Source organism: Natrix helvetica (genome assembly GCF_964273705.1).
Source record: "Natrix helvetica genome assembly, chromosome: 5".
Classification (NCBI taxonomy): Eukaryota; Metazoa; Chordata; class Lepidosauria; order Squamata; family Natricidae; genus Natrix; species Natrix helvetica.
In genome coordinates this window covers 148,198,870-148,221,104 of record NC_138551.1, presented here as the reverse complement: position 1 = coordinate 148,221,104, position 22,235 = coordinate 148,198,870, and the positions used below count along the sequence as shown (strand labels likewise).

The 22,235-nt window shown below is 43.6% G+C and overlaps 1 protein-coding gene across 2 annotated transcripts in view; it reads left to right on the top strand.

Moving 5' to 3' along the window:
• Positions 1 to 6,831: 6,831 nt before the first annotated feature.
• Positions 6,832 to 22,235, top strand: part of PERM1 (PPARGC1 and ESRR induced regulator, muscle 1) — a 27,968-nt gene continuing 12,564 nt past the window's right edge. The window contains exons 1-4 of one of the 2 annotated variants that reach the window (XR_014175532.1): positions 6,832 to 7,414; positions 9,361 to 11,167; positions 13,955 to 14,068; positions 16,197 to 16,389. Coding sequence is in view for 1 of the 2 variants with exons in the window: in XM_081954947.1 (XP_081811073.1) it covers positions 9,361 to 11,167; positions 13,955 to 14,068; positions 16,197 to 16,279 (2,004 nt within the window). In the remaining variant the exon portion in view is untranslated. Of the gene's footprint in view, positions 7,415 to 9,360; positions 11,168 to 13,954; positions 14,069 to 16,196; positions 16,447 to 22,235 lie in introns of those variants that run through there. The other variant, XM_081954947.1, reaches the window with a different exon arrangement.

Below are 22,235 nucleotides of genomic sequence, written 5' to 3'. Positions count from 1 at the left end.
CTTTCCTTCCTTCCTGCCTTCCTTTCTTTTTCTTTCTCTTTCTTTCTCCTCTTCTCTTTCTCTCTTTCTCTTTCTTATGTTCTTTTTTCTTCCTTCCTTCCTCTCTCTTTCCTTCCTCCTTCCTTCCTTCCCTACTTTCTTTCTTTCCCTCTCTTTCTTTCTCATGGTCTTCTTCTCTTCCTCCCTCTCCCCCTCCCTCCCTCTCCCTTTGCCCTCTTCCTCTTCCTCTTATTTAATGCAGTAGGAGGCAATCACTGCAATTGTTAAGTCACTTAACCCAGTTGTTAAGTGAATCTGGCTTCCCCATCAACTTGGCTTGTCGGAAGCTCGCCACCTGACCCCCAGCCACACTGCGACCGTCATAAGTCCACACACCAGAGGCCAAGTGTCCGAATTTTGCACGATCAGATGGACACTGCAACGGTCGCAAGGGTGAAAACGGTCACGGGTCGCTAAATGAGTGGCCGTAAGTCGAGAACGACCTCTAGTTCTCGAGGACTCTGGGATGGAAGGCAGGTTGGGGGTGAGTACAATGAGGTCGTGAGTCAGGCTCTGTGAGTTGGTACTGCAGACATCCAAGCTCCCTGGGGTGAATACCACAATTTTTGACATGCCTTGAAATGCCCAGCAGCATTTCCAGGGTTGTCTGTGTGTCTGCGGTGTTGTGTGGCTGTCTTGGTGGCTCAGTGGCTAAGATGCCGAGCTTGTTCATCAGAAAGGTCGGCAGTTCAGCGGTTCGAATCCCTAGCGCTGCGTAACGGAGTGAGCTCCCGTGACTTGTCCCAGCTTCTGCCAACCTAGCAGTTCGAAAGCACGTAAAAAATGCGAGTAGAAAAATAGGAACCACCTTTGGTGGGAAGGGAACAGCGTTCCATGCGCCTTCGGCGTTGAGTCATGCCGGCCACGTGACTACGGAGACATCTCCGGACAGCGCTGGCTCTTCGGCTTTGAAACGGAGATGAGCACCGCCCCCTAGAGTCAGGAACGGCTAGCACATATATTTGAGGGGAAACACCTTTACCTGTGTCTCTGTATGTCTGCCCCTTTCCCCTCCCTTTTGCAAACCGCTGCTGTAATTCCGTCCAGATTGAGTGGAGAAACCAGACTCTGCCTCCTCCCCACAGGGGTGTTATGTAGGGATGATGGAGAGCAGGCCTCCCTCCTTCTCTCCTCCCTCCCTCCCTCTTTGAAGCCAGGGTGGGCGAAAGAAAACCAGCTTCTGGGCTCTTCCCTCTGACGCTCAGAAGGCCCCTTTGGAGGAGTGGGTGGGAGGGAAAACAGAGGGGAGGGAGGGAATGCGTGGGAGGAAGGCTGACTTTCAAGCCACAGACGTCAGGCCAGGCTTGCGTCTTTGCTCCCCAATGGAATCAGGCAGGGGATGTCGGTCTGCCCGGCAGAATGTGCAACCGCCGGAGGTTTCCAAGGAGAAGAGATTTGCTCTGGAATGGCCCCTAGGATCTTCCTGTTTGGGCAGGGGGGTGGACTAGAAGACCTCGAAGGTCCCTTCCCTCCCAGTTATTCTGTGTTCTTAAACTGAAAGATCAGCTGCTGCATGAGGAAGATGAAAGAAAAATGTCTGCCTCCCCTCTGTCTGTCTGTCAGATCTATCTGTCATCTATCTGTCATCTTTCATCAACTACTGTCTGTCTGTCTCTCTATCATTATCTTTCTCTCCCTATCTATCTATCATCTTTCATCTTCTACTGTCTATCTATCATTATCTCTGTTCCTCTCTCCCCCTCTCTCCTCTTCCATATCTATCTATCTATCTATCTATCTATCTATCTATCTATCTATCTATCTATCATCTATCTATCATCTATCTATCATCTATCATCTATCTATCTATCTATCTATCTATCTATCTATCTATCTATCTATCTATCATCTATCTATCTATTTTTATCACCTATATCATCTTTCACCATCTGTCTGTCTATCTATCATTATCTCTCTCTCCCTCTCTCCTTCCCTCTCTCTCTCCGCATCCATATCTATCTATCTATCTATCTATCTATCTATCTATCTATCTATCTATCATCTATCTATCTATTTTTATCACCTATATCATCTTTCACCATCTGTCTATCTATCATTATCTCTCTCTCCCTCTCTCCTTCCCTCTCTCTCTCCGCATCCATATCTATCTATCTATCTATCTATCTATCTATCTATCTATCTATCATCTATCTATCTATCATCTATCATTTATCATCTATCTTTCATCATCTATTGTCTGTCCATCTATCATTATCTCTCTCCCCCTCTCTCCCCTCTCTCTCTACCCATCCATATCTATCTATCTATCTTTTAATCTTCTATATCATTATCCTTCTCTCCCTCTTTCCTTCCCTCTCTCTTTCCTATATCCATATCTATCTATCTATTTATCTATCATCTTTCATCATCTACTGTCTTTCTGTCTATCATTATCCTTCTCTCCCTCTCTCTTTCCCTCTTTCTCCCCCCATCCATCTATCCATCCACATCTATCATCTATCTATCTATCTATCTATCTATCTATCATCTATCTATCTATCTATCTATCTATCTATCTATCTATCATCTATCTATCTATCTATCTATCTATCTATCTATCTATCTATCTATCTATCATCTATCATATTTCTTAACCGCCCATCTCTCTGAGAGAGAGATCCTTCTTCCAACTCCAGGCAGACAGCTCTTAGGGCTCCCCATTGAGAAGATCATAGATATGGACTTCATTCCTAAATTCTGGAGATCTTCTGCTCATTTTGGATCGGGAAGACCCAGTAGCTGAAAACTCTGGAAAAACTCCTAACACCTGATCTTGTTCATGTGGTCAAGCGGCTTTTAGCCCAGAGAGTCACATTTGCCCTGTCCTCTAATGGATCATCCTGAATTTTAGTTCAGCCAGGTTCTCTGTCCTTGAGTGACATCTAGTGATAGAAAGAAGCACCATTCAAAGAAAACAGAGACATGTGCATCATGTTAGAAATCTATGGTGAGGTTAAAATGTGGGGACTTCAACTTCCAGAATTCCCCAGCCAGCATGCTGGCTGGAGAATTCTGGGAGTCGAAGTCCACATGTTTCCAAAGTTGTCTGTACAATTTTGTTGGAGTTCTAGAGAAGAGCCACAAAGAGGATTAGGGGACTGGAGACTAAAACATAAGAAGAACGGTTGCAGGAACTGGGGATGTCTAGTTTAATGAAAAGAAGGACTAGGGGAGACATGATAGCAGTCTTCCAATATCTCAGGAGTTGCCACAAAGAAGAGGGAGTCAAACTATTATCCAAAGCACCTGAGGGCAGAGGACAAGAAGCAATGGGTGGAAACTAATCAAGGAGAGAAGCAACTTAGAACTGAGGAAAAATTTCCTGACAGTTAGAACAATTAATCAATGAAACAACTTGCCTCCAGAAGTTGTGGATGCTCCAACACTGGACGTTTTTAAGAAGAGATTGGACAACTATTTGTCCGAAGTGGTATAGGGTTTCCTGCCTGAGCAGGAGGGTTGGACTAGATGACCTCCAGGGTCCCTTCCATCTCTGTTATTCTGTGTTCTGTAGTCCAATTATTTTATGCACTTTGGTGCCAAAATGGTGCAAAACTCACTTAACAACTGTCTCACTTAGCAACAGAAATTTTGGGCTCAATTGTGGTCAGAAGGCAAGTATTATCTGTATTCTTCTGATTATTCTTTAAATTCTCTTCAGTTTGGGCAAATGGTAGGGCTTTAATCTATATATATATAAGGATAAGGAATTCTATTGTGAACAGAAGAGTGCAAGACTTTTCTCGTGAAATACTTCTGAACCCGCTCGATTGTAGTCATGTCAGAACAGCATAACTCTGGAACTCCTCAAGCAATTTCAACCAAATTTGGTACACAGATGACTTAGTTTCTGGGGGGGGGGAATAGTGTGGGGGTAAGACACCTCTAACACCCCTTGGGGTGTGTGTTCTGTTAAGATACAGCCTGTTGTGCCTTAAAATGGCTTCTACTGTACTGCCCTAAATTAGCTTCTTCTGTACAGCACAGTGGAGTTGCCATGGTAACGGCTTCACAGTCCGCCACCAGGGGGCTCCCTCTGGTAAGGGGGAAAATCCAACATTAAAAATTACGTTTGGTCTGGACATTTCCCCCCCTACAAATAAATACCCGGGCAACACCGGGTTATCAGCTAGTTGACTTCTATAATTGGAAGACTTATCTTGTTCAGTCAGAAGTATCTTTAGCCCGCCATCCAATTTCCAAGAGTGGTTTGCTTTCGTCAAGTTGCAAACACCCCTTTTGGGAGCTGCCCCGATAAATATGTAGTGTTCTTTTTCTTGCAAAGTTTCTATAAAATTGAAGCTGCGCTAAAACTGAATCCAGGAAAAAGGAAGAATATTGAGGCCAGGGTTAAACAAGTGAAGGGTTAATACCACTTTATAATGCCTTGGTAAGGCCACACTTGGAATACTGCATCCAGTTTTGGTCACCACGATGTAGAAAAGATGTGGAGACTCTAGAAAGAGTGCAGAGAAGAGCAACAAAGAGGATTAGGGGACTGGAGGATAAAACATATGAAGAACGGTTGCAGGAATTGGGTATGTCTAGTTGAATGAAAAGAAGGACTAGGGGAGACGTGATAGCAGTCTTCCGATATCTCAGGGGCTGCCACAAAGAAGAGGGAGTCAAACTATTCTCCAAGGCACCTGAAGGCAGGACAAGAAGCAATGGGTGGAAACTAGCCAAGGAGAGAAGCAACTTAGAACTAAGGGGAAATTTCCTGACAGTGAGAACAATTAATCAGTGGAACAGCTTGCCACCAGAAGTTGTGAATGCTCCAACACTGGACGTTTTTAAGAAGAGGTTGGACAACCCTTTGTCCGAAGTGGTGTACCCTGAGCAGAAGTTTGGACTAGAAGACCTCCAAGGTTTCTTCCTTTTTTTCTATTAAGGGAGGTGATAAATCCCATATGGAATAGAATAGAATAGAATTCTTTATTGGCGAAGTGTGATTGGACACCCAAGGAATATTATGACAATATCTTTCCTAGATCAAAATAGTGTGAAAACTTTTGAGATCATGGCACTCTTCATCAAAGAAAAGGGAAAAGAAAGGGGGGGGGATGAGGAAAATGACAGAGAAAAACAAGCTGTACCCACTGTGGATTTCTATCCTTTTTTGTTTTTTTCGATTCAGTAATTTCAAATCCATTGCAAGGGGGATTATTGCTTTTCTGCTTTTCGGCCAGCAGGTGGCAGACCACAGCCAGAATTGTTATTCTCCTGCCTATCCAAGTTTGACTTGGTGCTATATTTAAAAATCCATCAGTCAATCCCGTCACAACTTTCCAAATGCACCAATTTCCTTGCAAAGGATGATCTCGTTTCAAAAGGAGCCAGGGCTCCTAGAAATATCTGCAAGATTGGAAAAGTAACTACACACACAGCTCTTTAAATATGGTGCAAAATTTGGGAGGGCGATGCATCTTTGCCCTTTGCAAAGAATATCTGATGGCTGTAAAAAAAATGAAAATATTGTTTCTCTCCAGGTTGCAACTTGGATTGCCAAATCCAAACAACGGTGGAACGATTACGAGGAGAAAATACATCATTTGGGTAAGATGAGAAGTAGAAAAGCAAATATATTGCATTAAAAAGTGACTTAGGTGCCCTGCGGCATGCTGTTATGTTTAACAGGAGGCTGGTGAGTATCAGATAGTTTTCTTTTGTCGTTGCTTTCCTTGAACAAGGGGGTTGGTCTGGATGACCTCTAAGGGTCCCTTTCAGATCTTGGTTCAAGAGTCCCTCCTTGCTTTTCAACCAAGAGCCGCTTCTCCACCATCAACACTGCAGCTCTCATTATCATTATCCCACCTTTGTTCTATATAAGAAACTCCACCGACAAAAAATATGTATTCGGTTTATTCTGTTTTCATTCCAGCCAGTTCGTTTCCACAAGGCATAAATCAGCTCTCAAATCAATAGACCAGGTCAGCCCCCGGAATCTCAGACCTGAAAAAAATAAATATATGTCCCCAACCAAAGTTGTGTTGAAATCCTCTGTGAGACGCAGCCTTGTGGCTTTTACTGTAACCAAATTCATAGCTGTTCCCGCTTTTAAAGTCTGCACCAGCTGGGCTGGGAGATATGTCTTTAGTCTGTCTGGTGTCCCAGATTTGCAAGTTGTCTGACTCATCTTTTCTGGCCCAGCTTTCCATAAGAAGAATAGAATAGGGAAGAGAAGAGAAGAGAATGAGGAATAGGAAAAGGAATAGGATAGAATTAGAATTAGAATTAGAATTAGAATTAGAATTAGAATTAATAGAATAGAATAGGAATAGGAATAGGAATAGAATAGGATAGAATTAGAATTAGAATAGGAATAGGAATAGGAATAGGAATAGGAATAGGAATAGGAATAGAATGGAATAGGAATAGGAATAGGAATAAGAATAGAATAGAATAGAATAGAATAGAACAGAACAAAACAGAACAGAACAGAACAGAACAGAACAGAACAGAATAGGAATTGGAATAGAATATGAATTGGAAATTGAAATAGAATGGAATAGGAATAGGAATAGGATAGAATTAGAATTAGAATAAGAATAGAATAGGAATTGGAATTAGAAATAGAAATAGAAATAGAATGGAATAGGAATAGGAATAGGAATAAGAACGAGAATAGCATAGGATAGAAAACAATAGAATAAGAATTAGAACAGAACAGAACAGAATATAATAGAATAACAGAGTTGGAAGGGACCCTGGAGGTCTTCTAGTCCAACCCACTGCCTAGGTAGGAAACCCTACACCACTTCAGACAAATGGCTATCCAACCTCTTCTTAAAAACTTCCAGTGTTGGAGCATTCACAACTTCTGGAGGCAATTTCTGTTCCACTGATTCATTGTTCTCACTGCCAGGAAATTTCTCCTCAGTTCTAAGTTGCTTCCCTCCTTGATGATTTCCCACTGTTTCCAGAAACAGTTTTAAAAGGGGGAACACACAGACAGACAGAGAGACATGTTATGTATCAACCACCACCTCTGCTGCAAAACCGCATGCCGTTTTTCCCTCCGGATAGTAAAATAGCCGGCTGGGACTATTTAGTTCTGTCTTCTTGGTAAACCAGGAGGATTGGCAGGACCACGCTGCAGTGTCTTGCCTGCTATTTTAGATCGGCCTTTCCCCTTTGCAGAGTTTCACGTGACTGGCCAGAGAGAGAGAGAAAGAGAAAGAGAGGGAGAGAGAGGGAGAGAGGGAAAGAGAGAGAGAGAGAACTATTTTGGGCCTGCAAAGCTGGCCTCTTCCGGGCAGCCGCTTGCCCCTGTCCCCAGTCTGAAGGGCACCGGGCACCACACCATGCCTTCCCGGGAGAGGCTTCCTGGGCATTTCCCAGCATGGCCCCATCGCCGGCATGAGCTGTTTGCAAGGTAAGATCTTCAGAATTGCTCTGTCTCTGGGGTTGCCCATGGCTTTCCCCCCCTTATTATCTGCTGTGGGGAGGTAGAAAGAAAGAACGGCGTTAAAAGAGCCCTATTGGATTGGGACATCCCAAGGACTTTTGAATCCAGGGCCAGCCTGGGATGTCAGAACAGAATAAGAGAGTCGGAAGGGACCTTGGAGGTCTTCTAGTCCAGCCCCCGCTCGAACAGGAGAGCCTAAACTATTCTAGACCAATGGCAGTCCAGTCTCCTCTTAAAAGCCTCCCAGGATGGAGCACCCATAGCTTTTGTTCCACTGATTGATTGTTCTCACTGTTTCATTGTTCCAGAGGAAAAAAAAAATGCTTCAAAAGTTTTTTTTTTAAAACTTCCAAAGCTCAGCTGTGCGACGTGCCATCATCGGAACGTGGGGTTTTTAAAAACTTTTTTTTAGCATTGTTTACTACTGTTTTTTTTTTTACTTTTTTTAAAAAAACTTTTAAAAATATTTTTTACTACTGGTTCTATGAACCAGTAGCATTTTTACTACTGTTTCTTTAGTATTTTTTTTTTTTACTTTTTAAAGTATTTTTTGACTACTGGTTCTGTGAACCAGTAGCATTTTTACTACTGTTTCTTTAGTATTTTTTTAACTTTTTAAAGTTTTTTTTACTACTGGTTCTGTGAACCAGTAGCATTTTTACTATTGTTTCTTTAGTATTTTTTTAACTTTTTAAAGTATTTTTTACTACTGGTTCTGTGAACCAGTAGCATTTTTACTACTGTTTTTTAGTATTATTTTTTTTTACTTTTTAAAGTATTTTTTGACTACTGGTTCTATGAACCAGTAGCATTTTTACTACTGGTTTTTTTTTTAGTATTTTCTTTTACTTTTTAAAGTATTTTTTACTACTGGTTCTGTGAACCAGTAGCATTTTTACTACTGGTTTTTTTTTAGTATTTTCTTTTACTTTTTAAAGTATTTTTTACTACTGGTTCTGTGAACCAGTAGCATTTTTACTACTGGTTTTTTTTTAGTATTTTCTTTTACTTTTTAAAGTATTTTTTACTACTGGTTCTGTGAACCAGTAGCATTTTTACTACTGGTTTTTTTTTAGTATTTTCTTTTACTTTTTAAAGTATTTTTTGACTACTGGTTCTGTGAACCAGTAGCATTTTTACTACTGTTTCTTTAGTATTTTTTTAACTTTTTAAAGTTTTTTTTACTACTGGTTCTGTGAACCAGTAGCATTTTTACTATTGTTTCTTTAGTATTTTTTTAACTTTTTAAAGTTTTTTTTACTACTGGTTCTGTGAACCAGTAGCATTTTTACTACTGTTTCTTTAGTATTTTTTTAACTTTTTAAAGTTTTTTTTACTACTGGTTCTGTGAACCAGTAGCATTTTTACTATTGTTTCTTTAGTATTTTTTTAACTTTTTAAAGTATTTTTTACTACTGGTTCTGTGAACCAGTAGCATTTTTACTACTGTTTTTTAGTATTATTTTTTTTTTACTTTTTAAAGTATTTTTTGACTACTGGTTCTATGAACCAGTAGCATTTTTACTACTGGTTTTTTTTTAGTATTTTCTTTTACTTTTTAAAGTATTTTTTACTACTGGTTCTGTGAACCAGTAGCATTTTTACTACTGGTTTTTAGTTGTTGTTTTTTTACTTTTTAAAGTATTTTTTTACTACTGATTCTGGGAAGGAAGGAGGGAGGGAGGGAAGGAGGAAAGAAGGAAGGAAGGAATTAAAGAACCTCTAACCATTTTCTTTTGGTCTCTCAAAGATTCCACTTCTTATTCATTTTCTTTTTTAAAAAAAGAAACCTTTTTTTTTTGCCCAAAAGGTCCTTTTCTGTTCTCACAAAGCTTGCCTCTCTCTCTCTCTCCCCCATCCTGTCCCTTCCCTCTCCTCCTCCTTCAAATGCCTCCAAACTTTTCTCTTTCCAGATGGAAAATTTTGAATACAGCATCCAGCTGAACGACCGGGACTGGGCTGAATTTTACTTCATCTCCGAAGAGTGCCGCTTGGTCCCCCCGGCTTTGGCCACTGCTGAAGAACAGCTCCTGAGTGATCCCGAGGAAGGGGAGGCGGAAGGAAAAAAGCCCCCCCTAGCCCACCCAAAAGCCAGCAACTTCTCCCTCGGCGACCCAAGTGGGCACCTGCTTGCAGAAGATGCTTTCTCTGGCAGCGAAGATGAAACCGACTTAGGCTCCGTCACTAGGTTTCTCTGCAGAAGCCAACAAGCTTTTCAGCCTTCCCAGCCCTTCCCAAGTCCGTCCTCCGGCCTCCCTTTGGACCCTCCGCTGCCAGGACACACCACTGACTGTGTCCCTCTCTTTGTCACTGGAGAAGAAGGCGTAGGAACAGTAGCTTGGCCCATGGATCCCAACACTAAGGCGGAAGCCTGCATCACCCAAGAGAGGGATTCACAGGAGCCTCATCCAAGGCCGGAGACGGGAGGAAAATCTTTGGTACTCTTCCCCCTCGGTTCGAGTCCCACGGCGACAACGGAGAGTCCAGAGGGAGCACCAAATGGCTCGGAACTAAAGTACCCCCAAGAAGGCCACACTTCCCTGACCACTTCTGCAGCCTGCAAATTCCCAGGGTCAACGAGCAACGCCACCGTTTCTGGAAAACGTGAATACCCCAATTCCCTGCACGGGGCAGCTCTGGATCCCAGCTCCCTCCGTGATTCTTCTCTCCGTTCTCCAACCTTTGGAGAAGCTGAGAATCCAGAAAAGGACGTTGAGTGCCTCCAGGTTGCCTTGAGGACGTCCTCGTTCCAGGAAAAGCATTCCCCTTCTTCTCAAGGACATTCGGCCCAGGGGACACCACTGTTGGTCAAGAGTAGGGCAAGGACTTCTGGAAAGGAAGGAGAGGATGTTCTGGAAACAGAGAAGGGAGCAGAGAGCAGCAGGAGCTTAAGCCCTCATACTTCTCAAGAGGGAGAGCAAGCCAAGGACAATGGGGTGGAAGGAGGCCCAGAAGTCCTGGAAGAAGATGGGTCTCCAGAACCGCCTCTGGAGGAGGTTGACCACAGAGGATGGTCAGGAAAGATGGAAAGGCAGAATAATGGAGAACCTTGTCCACATCTTGCCATGGCCATCCCACCTGAAGGAGAGGCCCTAACTAGGACTCAAGAAAACCCGAGTCTTGTCCCCTACCCTCTGAAGCCAAAGGACTCTTCAGAAGGAGCTTTAACCAACATGACGTGGCCCGAGGTGTACGACTATTTCTTCTCCGAGGACCTCCACGAAGTAGAGAGGCCACCACCATCGCAAGAGGGAAGACCGGGGAAGACCAGCCATCCATCAGAGCTACCGGCAGGTCCTGAAATGTATGAATATTTCTTCCAGGATGTCGGTGAGTCTATGATTGAAGAGGAGACGTGGAGCCAAGCTGGTCCTTCGGACACATTCTTCAGCTCTGGTTTGGCTCCATCCAGGGACTTGGAAGAGCCGCTGTCCAACACGAGCACCGATCCCATGGGATTCCCAGAAGTGTGCGAGCACTTCTTTGCACACCAACCACAAGACAAAAGCAGTCGGAGTCTGAACGTTATGGCCGTGCCAACTTCAGAGTTACGTAAGGCCGTGAGAGCATTAACATCCCTTGTAGGTAGGCCGGTGCGCTTTCTCAGATCACGGCCAAAGCGGAGAGGTTCTCAAGTGAAAGTGATGGCTGTATCTCCGACACTTCTGGACAGAACATCGCCAAGAGCGGAAAACCTTGGAGTAGCTGTCTTTAAACCAGGTACTCATTTTTCCCCATCCTTAACTCAGCTTCTGATTCAACCGGCATTCTCTACTAATAACATTCCTAAGTTTCATGGCTAAATCAGGCTTCGGAAATCTGTGGAATATCTCTCTTAAGGGACTTATTTTAGGCAAGAAAAACGAAATGCACAGGTACAGTATAGGTGGTACCTTGCTCAATAGTAGTAACTGTGAGAAGGGATCTTGGAGTCCTAGTGGACAACCATCTAAATAGGAGCCAGCCATGTGCAGCAGCTGCCAAAAAAGCCAACCCAGTTCTAGGCTGCATCAACAGAGGGATAGAATCAAGATCACGTGAAGTGTTGATACCACTTTATAAGGCCTTGGTAAGGCCACACTTGGAATACTGCATTCAGTTCTGGTCGCCACGATGTAGAAAAGATGTAGAGACTCTAGAAAGAGTGCAGAGAAGAGCAACAAAGAGGATTAGGGGACTGGAGGCTAAAACATATGAAGAACGGCTGCAGGAACTGGGTATGTCTAGTTGAATGAAAAGAAGGACTAGGGGAGACATGATAGCAGTCTTCCAATATCTCAGGGGCTGCCCCAAAGAAGAGGGAGTCAAGTTATTCTCCAAGGCACCTGAGTGTAGAACAAGAAGCAATGGGTGGAAACTAATCAAGGAGAGAAGCAACCTAGAACTAAGGAGAAATTTCCTGACAGTTAGAATAATTAATCAGTGGAACAACTTGCCCTCCAGAAGTTGTGAATGCTCCAACACGGGAAGAGATTAGATAACCATCTAATAGTCTTCGGCATTGAGTCATGCCGGCCACATGACCACGGAGACGTCTTCGGACAGCACTGGCTCTTTGGCTTTGAAACGGAGATGAACACCGCCCCCTAGAGTCGGGAACGGCTAGCACATATGTGCGAGGGGAACCTTTACCTTTAGCATAAGGAATCCTATTGTGTACAGAAGAGTGCAAGACTTTTCTGGTGAAATATTTCTGAACCCGCTCGATTGTACTCATGTCAAATATACGGCGGGGATTCCAAACAGTTAAACAACACTCTAAGATTGCCCTTGCGTACGTTTTATGCTTTATCAAAATGTTGATATTTTTGGTCCAGACCAAAGAAGCCGCGGGAGTGTTCCTTGCAGGGAAAACATGACGAAGATTAAAATCTGTGAGCGAGGCATGGCAGTTGCTGAAAAGACGGTGTTTTGTAAGAAATCTAAATGGTTTTTCTGCATCCTAACCCATTAAGGAGGAGGGTTTTTTTTTTTTTTTTTTTGCTGCAGGCTGAATTAACAGCTCTGGCAATCTCTTTGTTTTTCGCCCGTCGAAGGCTAAAATCTCTTTGCAGACTCGGGCCAAGGGGTGTGTTGACTCAGAGAGAATCTCTCCCTTTGAGTTATATCCAACTCTAAATTGGGCCTCTGACCTTGGAGAGCAAAGAGATCTGGGACACCAGAAGCAAAATGTGTATGTCAGGGGACACTTGAGAGATGCAAACAAACCCAACAGATGAAAGGCGCGCCCCTCTCTCTCTCTCTCTCTCTCTCTCTCTGGAACTTAAGCCAAGAATGACCTTTGAATGCTTTTTTAACATCTACGATGATGGTTTATCAACCACAGTTCAGTCAAGCGGAGATTAAGATTCTTTGAGAAAAGAAGCTTTTTATTTGGCTGGCTGTGATCTTCAGTTCTGAAGATCTGGGTTGTGTTTTCTTATGATGTCAGCAACACGGTCTTTTTATCATTAGGGTGTTTTAAAAAAAAAACACGGATAACTGGAAGAAAAACAGTTGTCGCAATTTCCCCAGCAGGCATAATAAGCCGCAGAGCCCTGTTCCACAAACATTGTAAAGGTTTCCCTCGCATATATGTGTTAGTCGTTCCTGACTCTAGGGGGCGCTGCTCATCTCCGTTTCAAAGCCAAAGAGCCAGCGCTGTCCGAAGACGTCTCCATGGTCATGTGGCCGGCATGACTCAACTCCCGAAGGAGCACGGAACGCTGTTCCCTTCCCACCAAAGGTGGTCCCTATTTTTCTACTTGCATTTTTTACGTGCTTTCGAACTGCTAGGTTGGCAAAAGCTGCGACAAGGAAGGGGAGCTCCCTCCGTTACGCGGCGCTAGGGATTTGAACCGCCAAACTGCCGACCTTTCTGATCGACGAGCTCAGTGTCTTAGCCACTGAGCCACAGTGTCCCTATCGTAATATTAGGAATTATAATAAATTGTGATCAGAGTCACCCTGGATTGATTAAATTATGCTTTACTGCTCCAAAATGCAAGCAGGAATTGCTATGATACAGGATGCCTCTTCCTATCCCTGCAGGTAGAAAGCCAGCTCCTTTTTCTCCCTGATATGCTTATTTTCTGCATGCAGGGATTTCTTTGACCCAGTCTGGAGAAACAGCCAAATTCCCCCCCCCTCCCCCGCGTTGCATCTTTCTGTTCGGTTGTGTTGCGACTTGCGTGGCAAAAAAAAAAAAAGCTTGTGAAATTGTGCACCTTTGCAATCGCATGCCCATGGAAGTCCCCGATTGCGGTCGTAAGTCGAGGACTTTCTGCATTGTATTATATATTTTTTCTCAACAAAGGCCGGCAAATCATTTTCATTTCACAAACCCCTATGGAGGGTTTTGAGGGAGACCAGGGTGGGGTGGGGGTGGGTGTCCTAAGACCACACTTTTGGATGCCCCGATCCTGTGCTAAGGGGGTGGGTGGGTCAGACTAGATGTCCTCTGAGTACCACTGATCCCAAGTGATTCCTACTTTCTTGGTTTTTTTTTTTTTTTTTTTTTAAATTCAGAGAGGCCTCTTCAGCTGGTCCTCACACCCAGAGATCTGTGCCTGGGATTTGTGGCGTTGGCATCCTGGGCTGTGAAAACTTCCGACCTCCACACGCCAGATGCTTGGAAAATTGGTAATGCTTCCCAGGGCTCCTGTGGGTGGGGAGGAATGAGATTTGGGGAGGTGGGGGTGGATGGGCCGAAGCTGAAAAGATAACCCAGGAATGCTGGCCGACTGGTTCCCGTCTGAAACGAGGCAGGAGGAGGAACATAAGAAGAGCGTTTCTTAAAAAAATCTTTTCTTGATTCTGTTTTTCTTTTTTTCAAAGCAACTTTTTGCGGGTTAGAGAGAGAGGGAGGGAGGGAGGGAGGGAGGCCTGTTTCTCCCTTTATATCTTAAAAAAGAAAGTTTATTTATTTTTAAATCTAAGAGAAGGAGCCCTAGGCCTGCCCCCTCCCTCTTTCTCCCGTTCCTTATTACTTTTTGGGAAAGCGGCAAATTGAGAGAGGCCATTCATATAAGGAGAAAATGGCTTTTCCTTTCCTTTCTCCTTTCCTTCCCTTCCTTTTGCTTTTTCTTTCCTTCCCTCCCTTCTTCCTTTTCTTTCCTTCCCTCTTCCTTGTCCTCTTTCTTTCCTTTCCTTCCCTTTTTCCCATTCTTTTCCCTTCCCTTCCTTTCCCTCTTCCTTCCCTTCTCTTTTCCTTTCCCTTCCCTTCTTTCCTTTCCTTTCCCTCTTCCTTTCCTTTCCTTTCCCTTCCCTTCCTTTCCCTCTTCCTTCCCTTCCCTTCTTTTCTTTCTTTTCCCTTCCCTCTTCCTTCCCTTCTCTTTTCCTTTCCCTTCCCTTCTTTCCTTTCCTTTCCCTCTTCCTTTCCTTTCTTTTCCCTTCCCTTCCTTTCCCTCTTCCTTCCCTTCCCTTCTTTTCTTTCTTTTCCCTTCCCTCTTCCTTCCCTTCTCTTTTCCTTTCCCTTCCCTTCTTTCCTTTCCTTTCCCTCTTCCTTTCCTTTCTTTTCCCTTCTCTTCCTTTCCCTCTTCCTTCCCTTCCCTTCTTTCCTTCCCTTTCCCTTCCCTCTTCCTTTCCTTTTTTCCTTTCCTTTCCCTTCCCTTCCTTTCCCTCTTCCTTCCCTTCCCTTCTTTTCTTTCTTTTCCCTTCCCTCTTCCTTCCCTTCTCTTTTCCTTTCCCTTCCCTTCTTTCCTTTCCTTTCCCTCTTCCTTTCCTTTCTTTTCCTTTCCCTTCCCTTCTTTCCTTTCCTTTCCCTCTTCCTTTCCTTTCTTTTCCCTTCCCTTCCTTTCCCTCTTCCTTCCCTTCCCTTCTTTTCTTTCTTTTCCCTTCCCTCTTCCTTCCCTTCTCTTTTCCTTTCCCTTCCCTTCTTTCCTTCCCTTTCCCTCTTCCTTTCCTTTCTTTTCCCTTCTCTTCCTTTCCCTCTTCCTTCCCTTCCCTTCTTTCCTTCCCTTTCCCTTCCCTCTTCCTTTCCTTTTTTCCTTTCCTTTCCCTTCCCTCTTCCTTTCCCTCTTCCTTTCCTTTCCTTCCCTCCATCCCACTTTCCCCTCTTATCTTCCCTTCCCTTCCCTTTCCCTTCGCACTTTCTTTCCTTTCCTCCCTTCCCTTCCCTCAATCCTACTTTCGTTTGTTTGTTTGCTTGTTTTATTGGATTTATATACTTTCCCCCTCTCTTATCTTCTTTGACCCTTTCTTTTCTTTTCCTCCCTTTCCCTTTTCCTCTACCATCCTCCCTCTGTTTTCTTCGTTCGTTCCTTCCTTCCTTCCTCCTTTCCTTCTTCTTTTTACCTTCCCTCCCCTCTTCGCCCCTCCATTCCTCTCCCCTCCCTTGTTTCAAAAATCCACCAGATTCCCAAGTCTGCTGGACAGACTGTTTTAAACAGAATTCTCTTTCCTTTTCCTTTTGGGTTGTTTTTTTTTTTAAAATGAAAACAAGAACCTCCTAGTCCTCATGACTGGGGTGCAGCGATGCTAAAGGTTTTTTTTTTTTTTTAAAGTGGAAACAAAAGGCTTTGTTTCCTTCTCCCCTCCTTTAGCTAAAAACGTAGTAAAAGCCAACAGAAAACCACTGCAGGATTTATTATGTAAAAGGAAGGACCTTGTGCCAATTGCAGAAAAGGCTGGGATATTGAAAAGAGGGGAAAATGCTTCACCCTGACTTGGTGCTTTTCCTAAGGAAAAAAGTTTAAATGCCTTGATGGCATTCATTCATCTGGACACGTGTGGCTTTTTCTTTTTCTCTTCTCCCCCCCCCCCCTCCCAGTGATGCTGGCTAATTTTGGTACCCTCTCGGCCATCCGTTGCTTCAGGAGGCAGGTGGTCATGGAAAGTCATCAGGGCTTTTAAGGAGATGCCAAGTCCGTCCCATTCGGTCCCTGAAGGAAGGCCTTTCCCGATCGTTTCCAGCAAAGCAAGAAAGCAAAGTTTGGGGCCGAACTTTACTGGCAGGGAACGAGGTGAGAAAGAAAGGAGATGAAACCTTCCCTCAAAAATCAGTTTTAGTTACCATCCCTGTTGGGATCTACCCAGCCTGTGCCTCAAATCAATCCGCCCTTCCTTCCTTCCTTCCTTTTTCTCTTCTTTTCTTCCCTATCTTTTCTTTTTCTTTCTTTTTCTTTTTTCTTTTCTTCCTTCCTTCCCCATCTTTTCTTCCTTCCTTCCTTCCTTCCTTCCTTCCTTCCTTCATCTCTCCTTCAGTCTTTTCTTTCTTTTTTCTCTTTTCTTGTCTTCTTTCTTTCCTTCCTTCTTTATTGTTCTCTTCCTTCCTTTTTCTCTTCTTTTCTTCCCTATCTTTTCTTTCTTTTTCTTTCTTTTTCTTTTTCTTTTCTTCCTTCCTTCCTTCCTTCATCTCTCCTTCAGTCTTTTCTTTCTTTTTTCTCTTTTCTTGTCTTCTTTCTTTCCTTCCTTCTTTATTGTTCTCTTCCTTCCTTCCTTCCTTCCTTTTTCTCTTCTTTTCTTCCCTATCTTTTCTTTCTTTCTTTTTCTTTTTTCTTTTCTTCCTTCCTTCCCCATCTTTTCTTTCTTCCTTCCTTCCTTCATCTCTCCTTCAGTCTTTTCTTTGTTTCTTTTTTCTCTTTTCTTGTCTTCTTTCTTTCCTTCCTTCTTTATTGTTCTCTTCCTTCCTTCCTTCCTTTTTCTCTTCTTTTCTTCCCTATCTTTTCTTTCTTTTTCTTTTTCTTTTCTTTTCTTCCTTCCTTCCCCATCTTTTCTTTCTTCCTTCCTTCCTTCATCTCTCCTTCAGTCTTTTCTTTCTTTTTTCTCTTTTCTTGTCTTCTTTCTTTCCTTCCTTCTTTATTGTTCTCTTCCTTCCTTCCCCATCTTTTTTCTTTCCTTCCTTCTTTCTCCATCTTTTTATTCCTACCTTCCTTCCTCTCTCCCTCAATCTTTATCTTTTTTCTTTGTTTCTTCCCTTTCTTCTCTTTTCTTCTCTTCTTTCTTTCTTTCTTTCTTTCTTTCTTTCTTTCTTTCTTTCTTTCTTTCTTATCTTCCAGCTGGGAATTTATCTTAAACTTACATCAAATGAATTGCTCAGCAGGCACAAGAGCCAATACTTGAAGAAGATTATCAAAAGAATTTAGAGAGGACTTTCACGGACGACCGTTGTGGTCGTATGTTGAGGACTCCCTGTACTGTAATGGAAAGCTTTTTTAATGTAAGAGAATTTTGCTCTTCTCATACTAGGGCAGTGAGATGGCTTTTGATGGGTTGGCTTTTTACAAAAGTAGATGAACTGATTTTGGGAAGTTGGCAGGAGGAGGATGTGTTCAGTGGGAAAATGTTCTAGAAACCGCGTGTACATCAAAGCCCATAAATCTTTGCTGCTGAGCATTAAGAAATGACTTTGCAGGGTGTTGCAAGTATGATAAAGCTATCCAGGGAGTCTTTCTGTGTAATTTAGAAAGTTGTGTCAATTCCTACCCAATAGGTTGATTGCAAACACACACAAAAACACCAACAATTTAGAAGGAAATGTTATTCAATTCAGTCTTTTGGGCACATACATACATACATACATACATACATACATGTTACATTTTTGGTGATAAATTTTAAAAAAGAGAAGCAGTATGCTCCCTCCCTCCCATATTTGGGCATACCAGGTGCTTTGACAAAAGAAAAAACCACTTACGGTAATCATTCCCCTGGCTCAGCTGATAAGGGAGGAGAGCTTGTGGTTTAGAGGTTAATGCAACTGCCTAATATGTAAAAACAGCCCAAGTTTGAATACCCGAATACATCAGCCAGCCATACCCCAGTAAGGGTATGGCTAGCTGATGAGAGCTAAATAGCTTGAAATAGATCTATACTAGTCTCCCTTCATTTATCTATCAGCAAAAATGTAACACAAAATGGTTTGTTGTGTAAGTGGGCCTGAAAGGCAAAAGGGAAGCAGTATGCTCACTCCCATATTTGGCCACACCAGGTGCTTTGACAAAAGAAACAAAAAACACTTTATATATATATATATATAAAGTGTTTGCTATAATCTGTTTGTTATAAATAGTTCCAGTGAACAAGCATTTTCAAAAAAGCATTTACAAACACTGCCCTTTTGAATGTTCAAAACACATATATTATATTGCTGTGATCATCATCATCATTTAATGACCACCCCTCCACCATAATCCTTTGCGGGGGGGTGGAGTTTCAATTTTTTTTAGAACCTCTTCTGTAGGTGTGGCCTGCTTTGTGGGAGTGGCTTGCCAGCCATGTGACCAGGTGGGAGTGGCCAACTTGTAAAATGTGGTGAAACTCACTTAACAACACTCTTGCTTAGCAACCAAAATGTTGGCTCAGAAACTCTGGCATTTGAAGCCCGCAAGTCTTAAAGCTGTCAAGTTACAAGCCCCTTGCACCCCTAACCCTTTAGGAAAAAAAAAACTCCAGGGGTGTTCAAACATGACAGCTTTAAGACTTGTGGAGTTCAACTCCCAGAATTCCTCTTCCAGTCATGTTGGCTCAGGAACTCTGGCATTGAAGTGTGCAAGTCTTAAAGCTGTCAAGTTACAAGACCCTTGCACCTAACTCTTTAGGAAAAAAATGCAGGGGTGTTCAAAGTTGACAGCTTTAAGACTTGTGGACTTCAACTCCCAGAATTCGTCCTCTCGCTCTTCATCTTGATGATGTGCAGCCGGGCAGGGGGAGGGAGCTGGAACCGGTTCTAAACGGCACTGTAGATTTGTGGAACATCTTCTATAGAAGAGGCAGGAACTGGCAGGAACCCACCCCTGAGTCGGGGCAACTGAATAGAGCTAGCATTTAATGACCAGATGCCCTTCCTGTCGCCAATGCGGAGTTTTGTTCGACAGATATATTCCCACGGTGCCCAGAGATATTATTTTGCTGTGATGTTTATAATGATTGTGTACATAGTTGTTTAATTTTCCCTACGTTGGCAACCTGAGCCCGAAATTAAATGGATAACAGATTTTCCCTTTTCTGTTTCTCATTCTTGCGGCCTCTAAACTAAATCAGCACTTCGGCTTCGCCTGTTGCTTCCAATGTCTTTTCCACTCCTGCTCTCTTCCCCCCTGATTTTTCCAACATTCATTAGGAGAGTAGAAAATATATTTGCACAAGTGAAGAAAAATACCTAACTATTAAAATATTCACGAGATGCCCACTGTTGGCATTTTTAAAAGCTCCTTTTTCTCCTTTCTGCCTCCTAGTCCTCAACTTACAACCAACGTCGAGCCCAAAAATCCCATGGCTAAGTGAGACAGCTGTTAAGGGAATTTTGCCCCATTTTACCACCTTTCTTGCCACAGTTGTTAAGTGAACCACTGCGGCTGTTAACGTAGTGAGATGGTTGTTAAGTGAACCTAGCTTCCCCGTTGACCTTGTCAAAAACAGTGATAAATATGAGCCCGTTGTCAAGAGTCACTAAACAGATGGTTGTAACTCGAGGATTATCTGTCATGCGAAATGTAATCTTAGACTATACATGTAAGGAAAAGTTTGTACTGTACCTGTCAAACTCACTTTATAAGGTGAAGTTTTCAAGAAGTTTGTCTGAAGTGGTGTAGGGATTCCTGCCTAAGCAGAGGGCTGGACTAGAAGACCTCCAAGGTCCCTTCCAACTCTGTCATTCTGTTCTGTTCTGAGGAAGGAGATGGAGGTATTTTAAAGGAAATCTTAGCAGGCCACTTTTCTGTTTGCACAGCTGCTGCCCTGCTCCCTGCTCAGGGAATGGCAGGCAGGTGAAATAAAACTTAGTTAGTGGATAAGTGGCAACTCTTCCTCCCTGGATGAATCCCAGGCAAATGGGGGAGGGGAGGGGAAGAGGGAGGGGAGTTTCAAAAACCACCCACTACTAATAAACCGTCTCAAATAAACCTTCCTGGTCTTCTTGGCACTGTCCAAATCCATTTCTGACTTTCCTGGAAATCGTTGACCTTCCGTGAATCCAGTCCGTCAGACTCCATGCAGAATCGATGGGTCTTTGTCTTGGAATGACGTGAAACACAACCCAGAAATTTAGCAGGAGGTTTTGTATAAATGTGTAAACAAGGGACATGGTGGCTCAGCGGCTAAGACACTGCATTTGTCGATCAGAAAGGTCGGCAGCCCGGAGGTTCGAATCCCTAGCACCACATAACGGAGGGAGCTGCCGTGACTAGTCCCAGCTCCTGCCAACCGAGCAGTTCGAAAGCAAGTAGAAAAATAGGAACCACCTTTGGTGGGAAAGTGACAGCATTTGATGCGCTTTCGGGAGTTGAGTCATGCCGGCCACGTGACCACGGAAATGTCTTCGGAGAGCGCTTGCTCTTCGGCTTTGAAACGGAGACGAGCACCGCCCCCTAGAGTCGGGAACGACTAGCGCATATGTGCGAGGGAAAACCTTTACCTTTGTATAAATGCCCTCAGCCCTCTCCACTGTCCGATGAATTTAACTCTCTTGCCTCTCTTGAAGATAGTTGACGTCCTCTTGGAAGGAAGAACTTGTGAGAAGTGATGAACAGAAAGACCCTCTGGGGTGGAAATCTCACCAGGCAATTCCCCCCCACCTCCTTTGGTTCCTTAAACTGGCATTGTGCCCACCCACACAAAAATATATAAACCCCTTGGAGCATTTTTCAGCAAAACTTCTACAGTCCAGTTTCGTCCTTTTCCCCAGGAGAAGTGGAGGAAAGAGAAAGGAAGAAGAAAAGAGGAAGGAGAGGTGGAAAGGAGAAGGCACAGAAGGGAGCAAGGAGGGGGGGGTGTTTCCGGATCCTGTCGCAACTGGTACGCTGTGATGGATGCAAGCCCACCCACTACCGCCCTGCGATGCTCCAGCTGCTCGGCGAAGCATCGCGCAGGCGCCGTACGCTGCTTGCACATGCGCAAATGACGTGGTGGGGTCAAATACAGGTAAGGAAGTCGGGCGGACAAGTGGGCCCTCCTAAGCACTGTAGCGGAACGGTGCTTACTGCTCCCAGCATGCACCGGTACGCCCGCACCAAGGCGTACCGGGCAGAACCCACCACTGGAAGGAAGGTTGAGAAGACGGAAGGAGCAAGGTTGTCGCGAAACAAGATGGAGATACGGGGTGGCAAGAAAGTGACCCCCCACTGTGTTTTCTATACTTGTAAGAAGATTGCGGTAAAGGTCAATACTCAATAGATAAAATGTGAATAGCATTCACAAGGATGTACATTTGGGGATGCATATGAAAGGGAAAAAAATAAAACTTTATACCACAGTGTCTTCTTTACAACAGCCTGAAGAAACCACAAAACCTGCCAGAGAAATGGAGGGACGTAATTTCCGGCTCATCCTAAGCACAATCTACCGGCATAGAGCTGGTCGGAGGACTGGCGCAGGTGGAAAGGGGAGGATTCAGAGGTAGTATTCAGCCGGTTAGAGTCGATTCACCCAAATCAGTAGTGGAAATCTGAAGTGGGCCCGGCCACACGCCCCAGCTCTAAAACGTCCTTTTTAGGCACATTTTTGAAGCCGGGCACATGCTCAGAAGGCCAGTGGCAGTGGTGAAATATGTTTCCCGCCACCGGTTCTGTGGGTGTGGCTTGGTGGTGGTGGGGTCATTTGACTGGGTGGGCGTGGCCAACCCTTTTTTCCACTTTTAGCTTTTTTTTTTAAAGCTTTTTCATTATCCTTGTATTGTAAAATTCTCTAGCATATTTCATGTCCATACTTTTTGGTCTAACCATTGATAAAACCAATCCCATCTCTTATGAAATTGTTTACCTTCTTCTTCTCTAATTTCAGATGTCAATTTGCTCATTTCGGCACACTCCATCATTTTCTGAATAACTTCCTCCTGCGTTTTTAAAGCTTTTTAAAGCATTTTTTTCCCTCC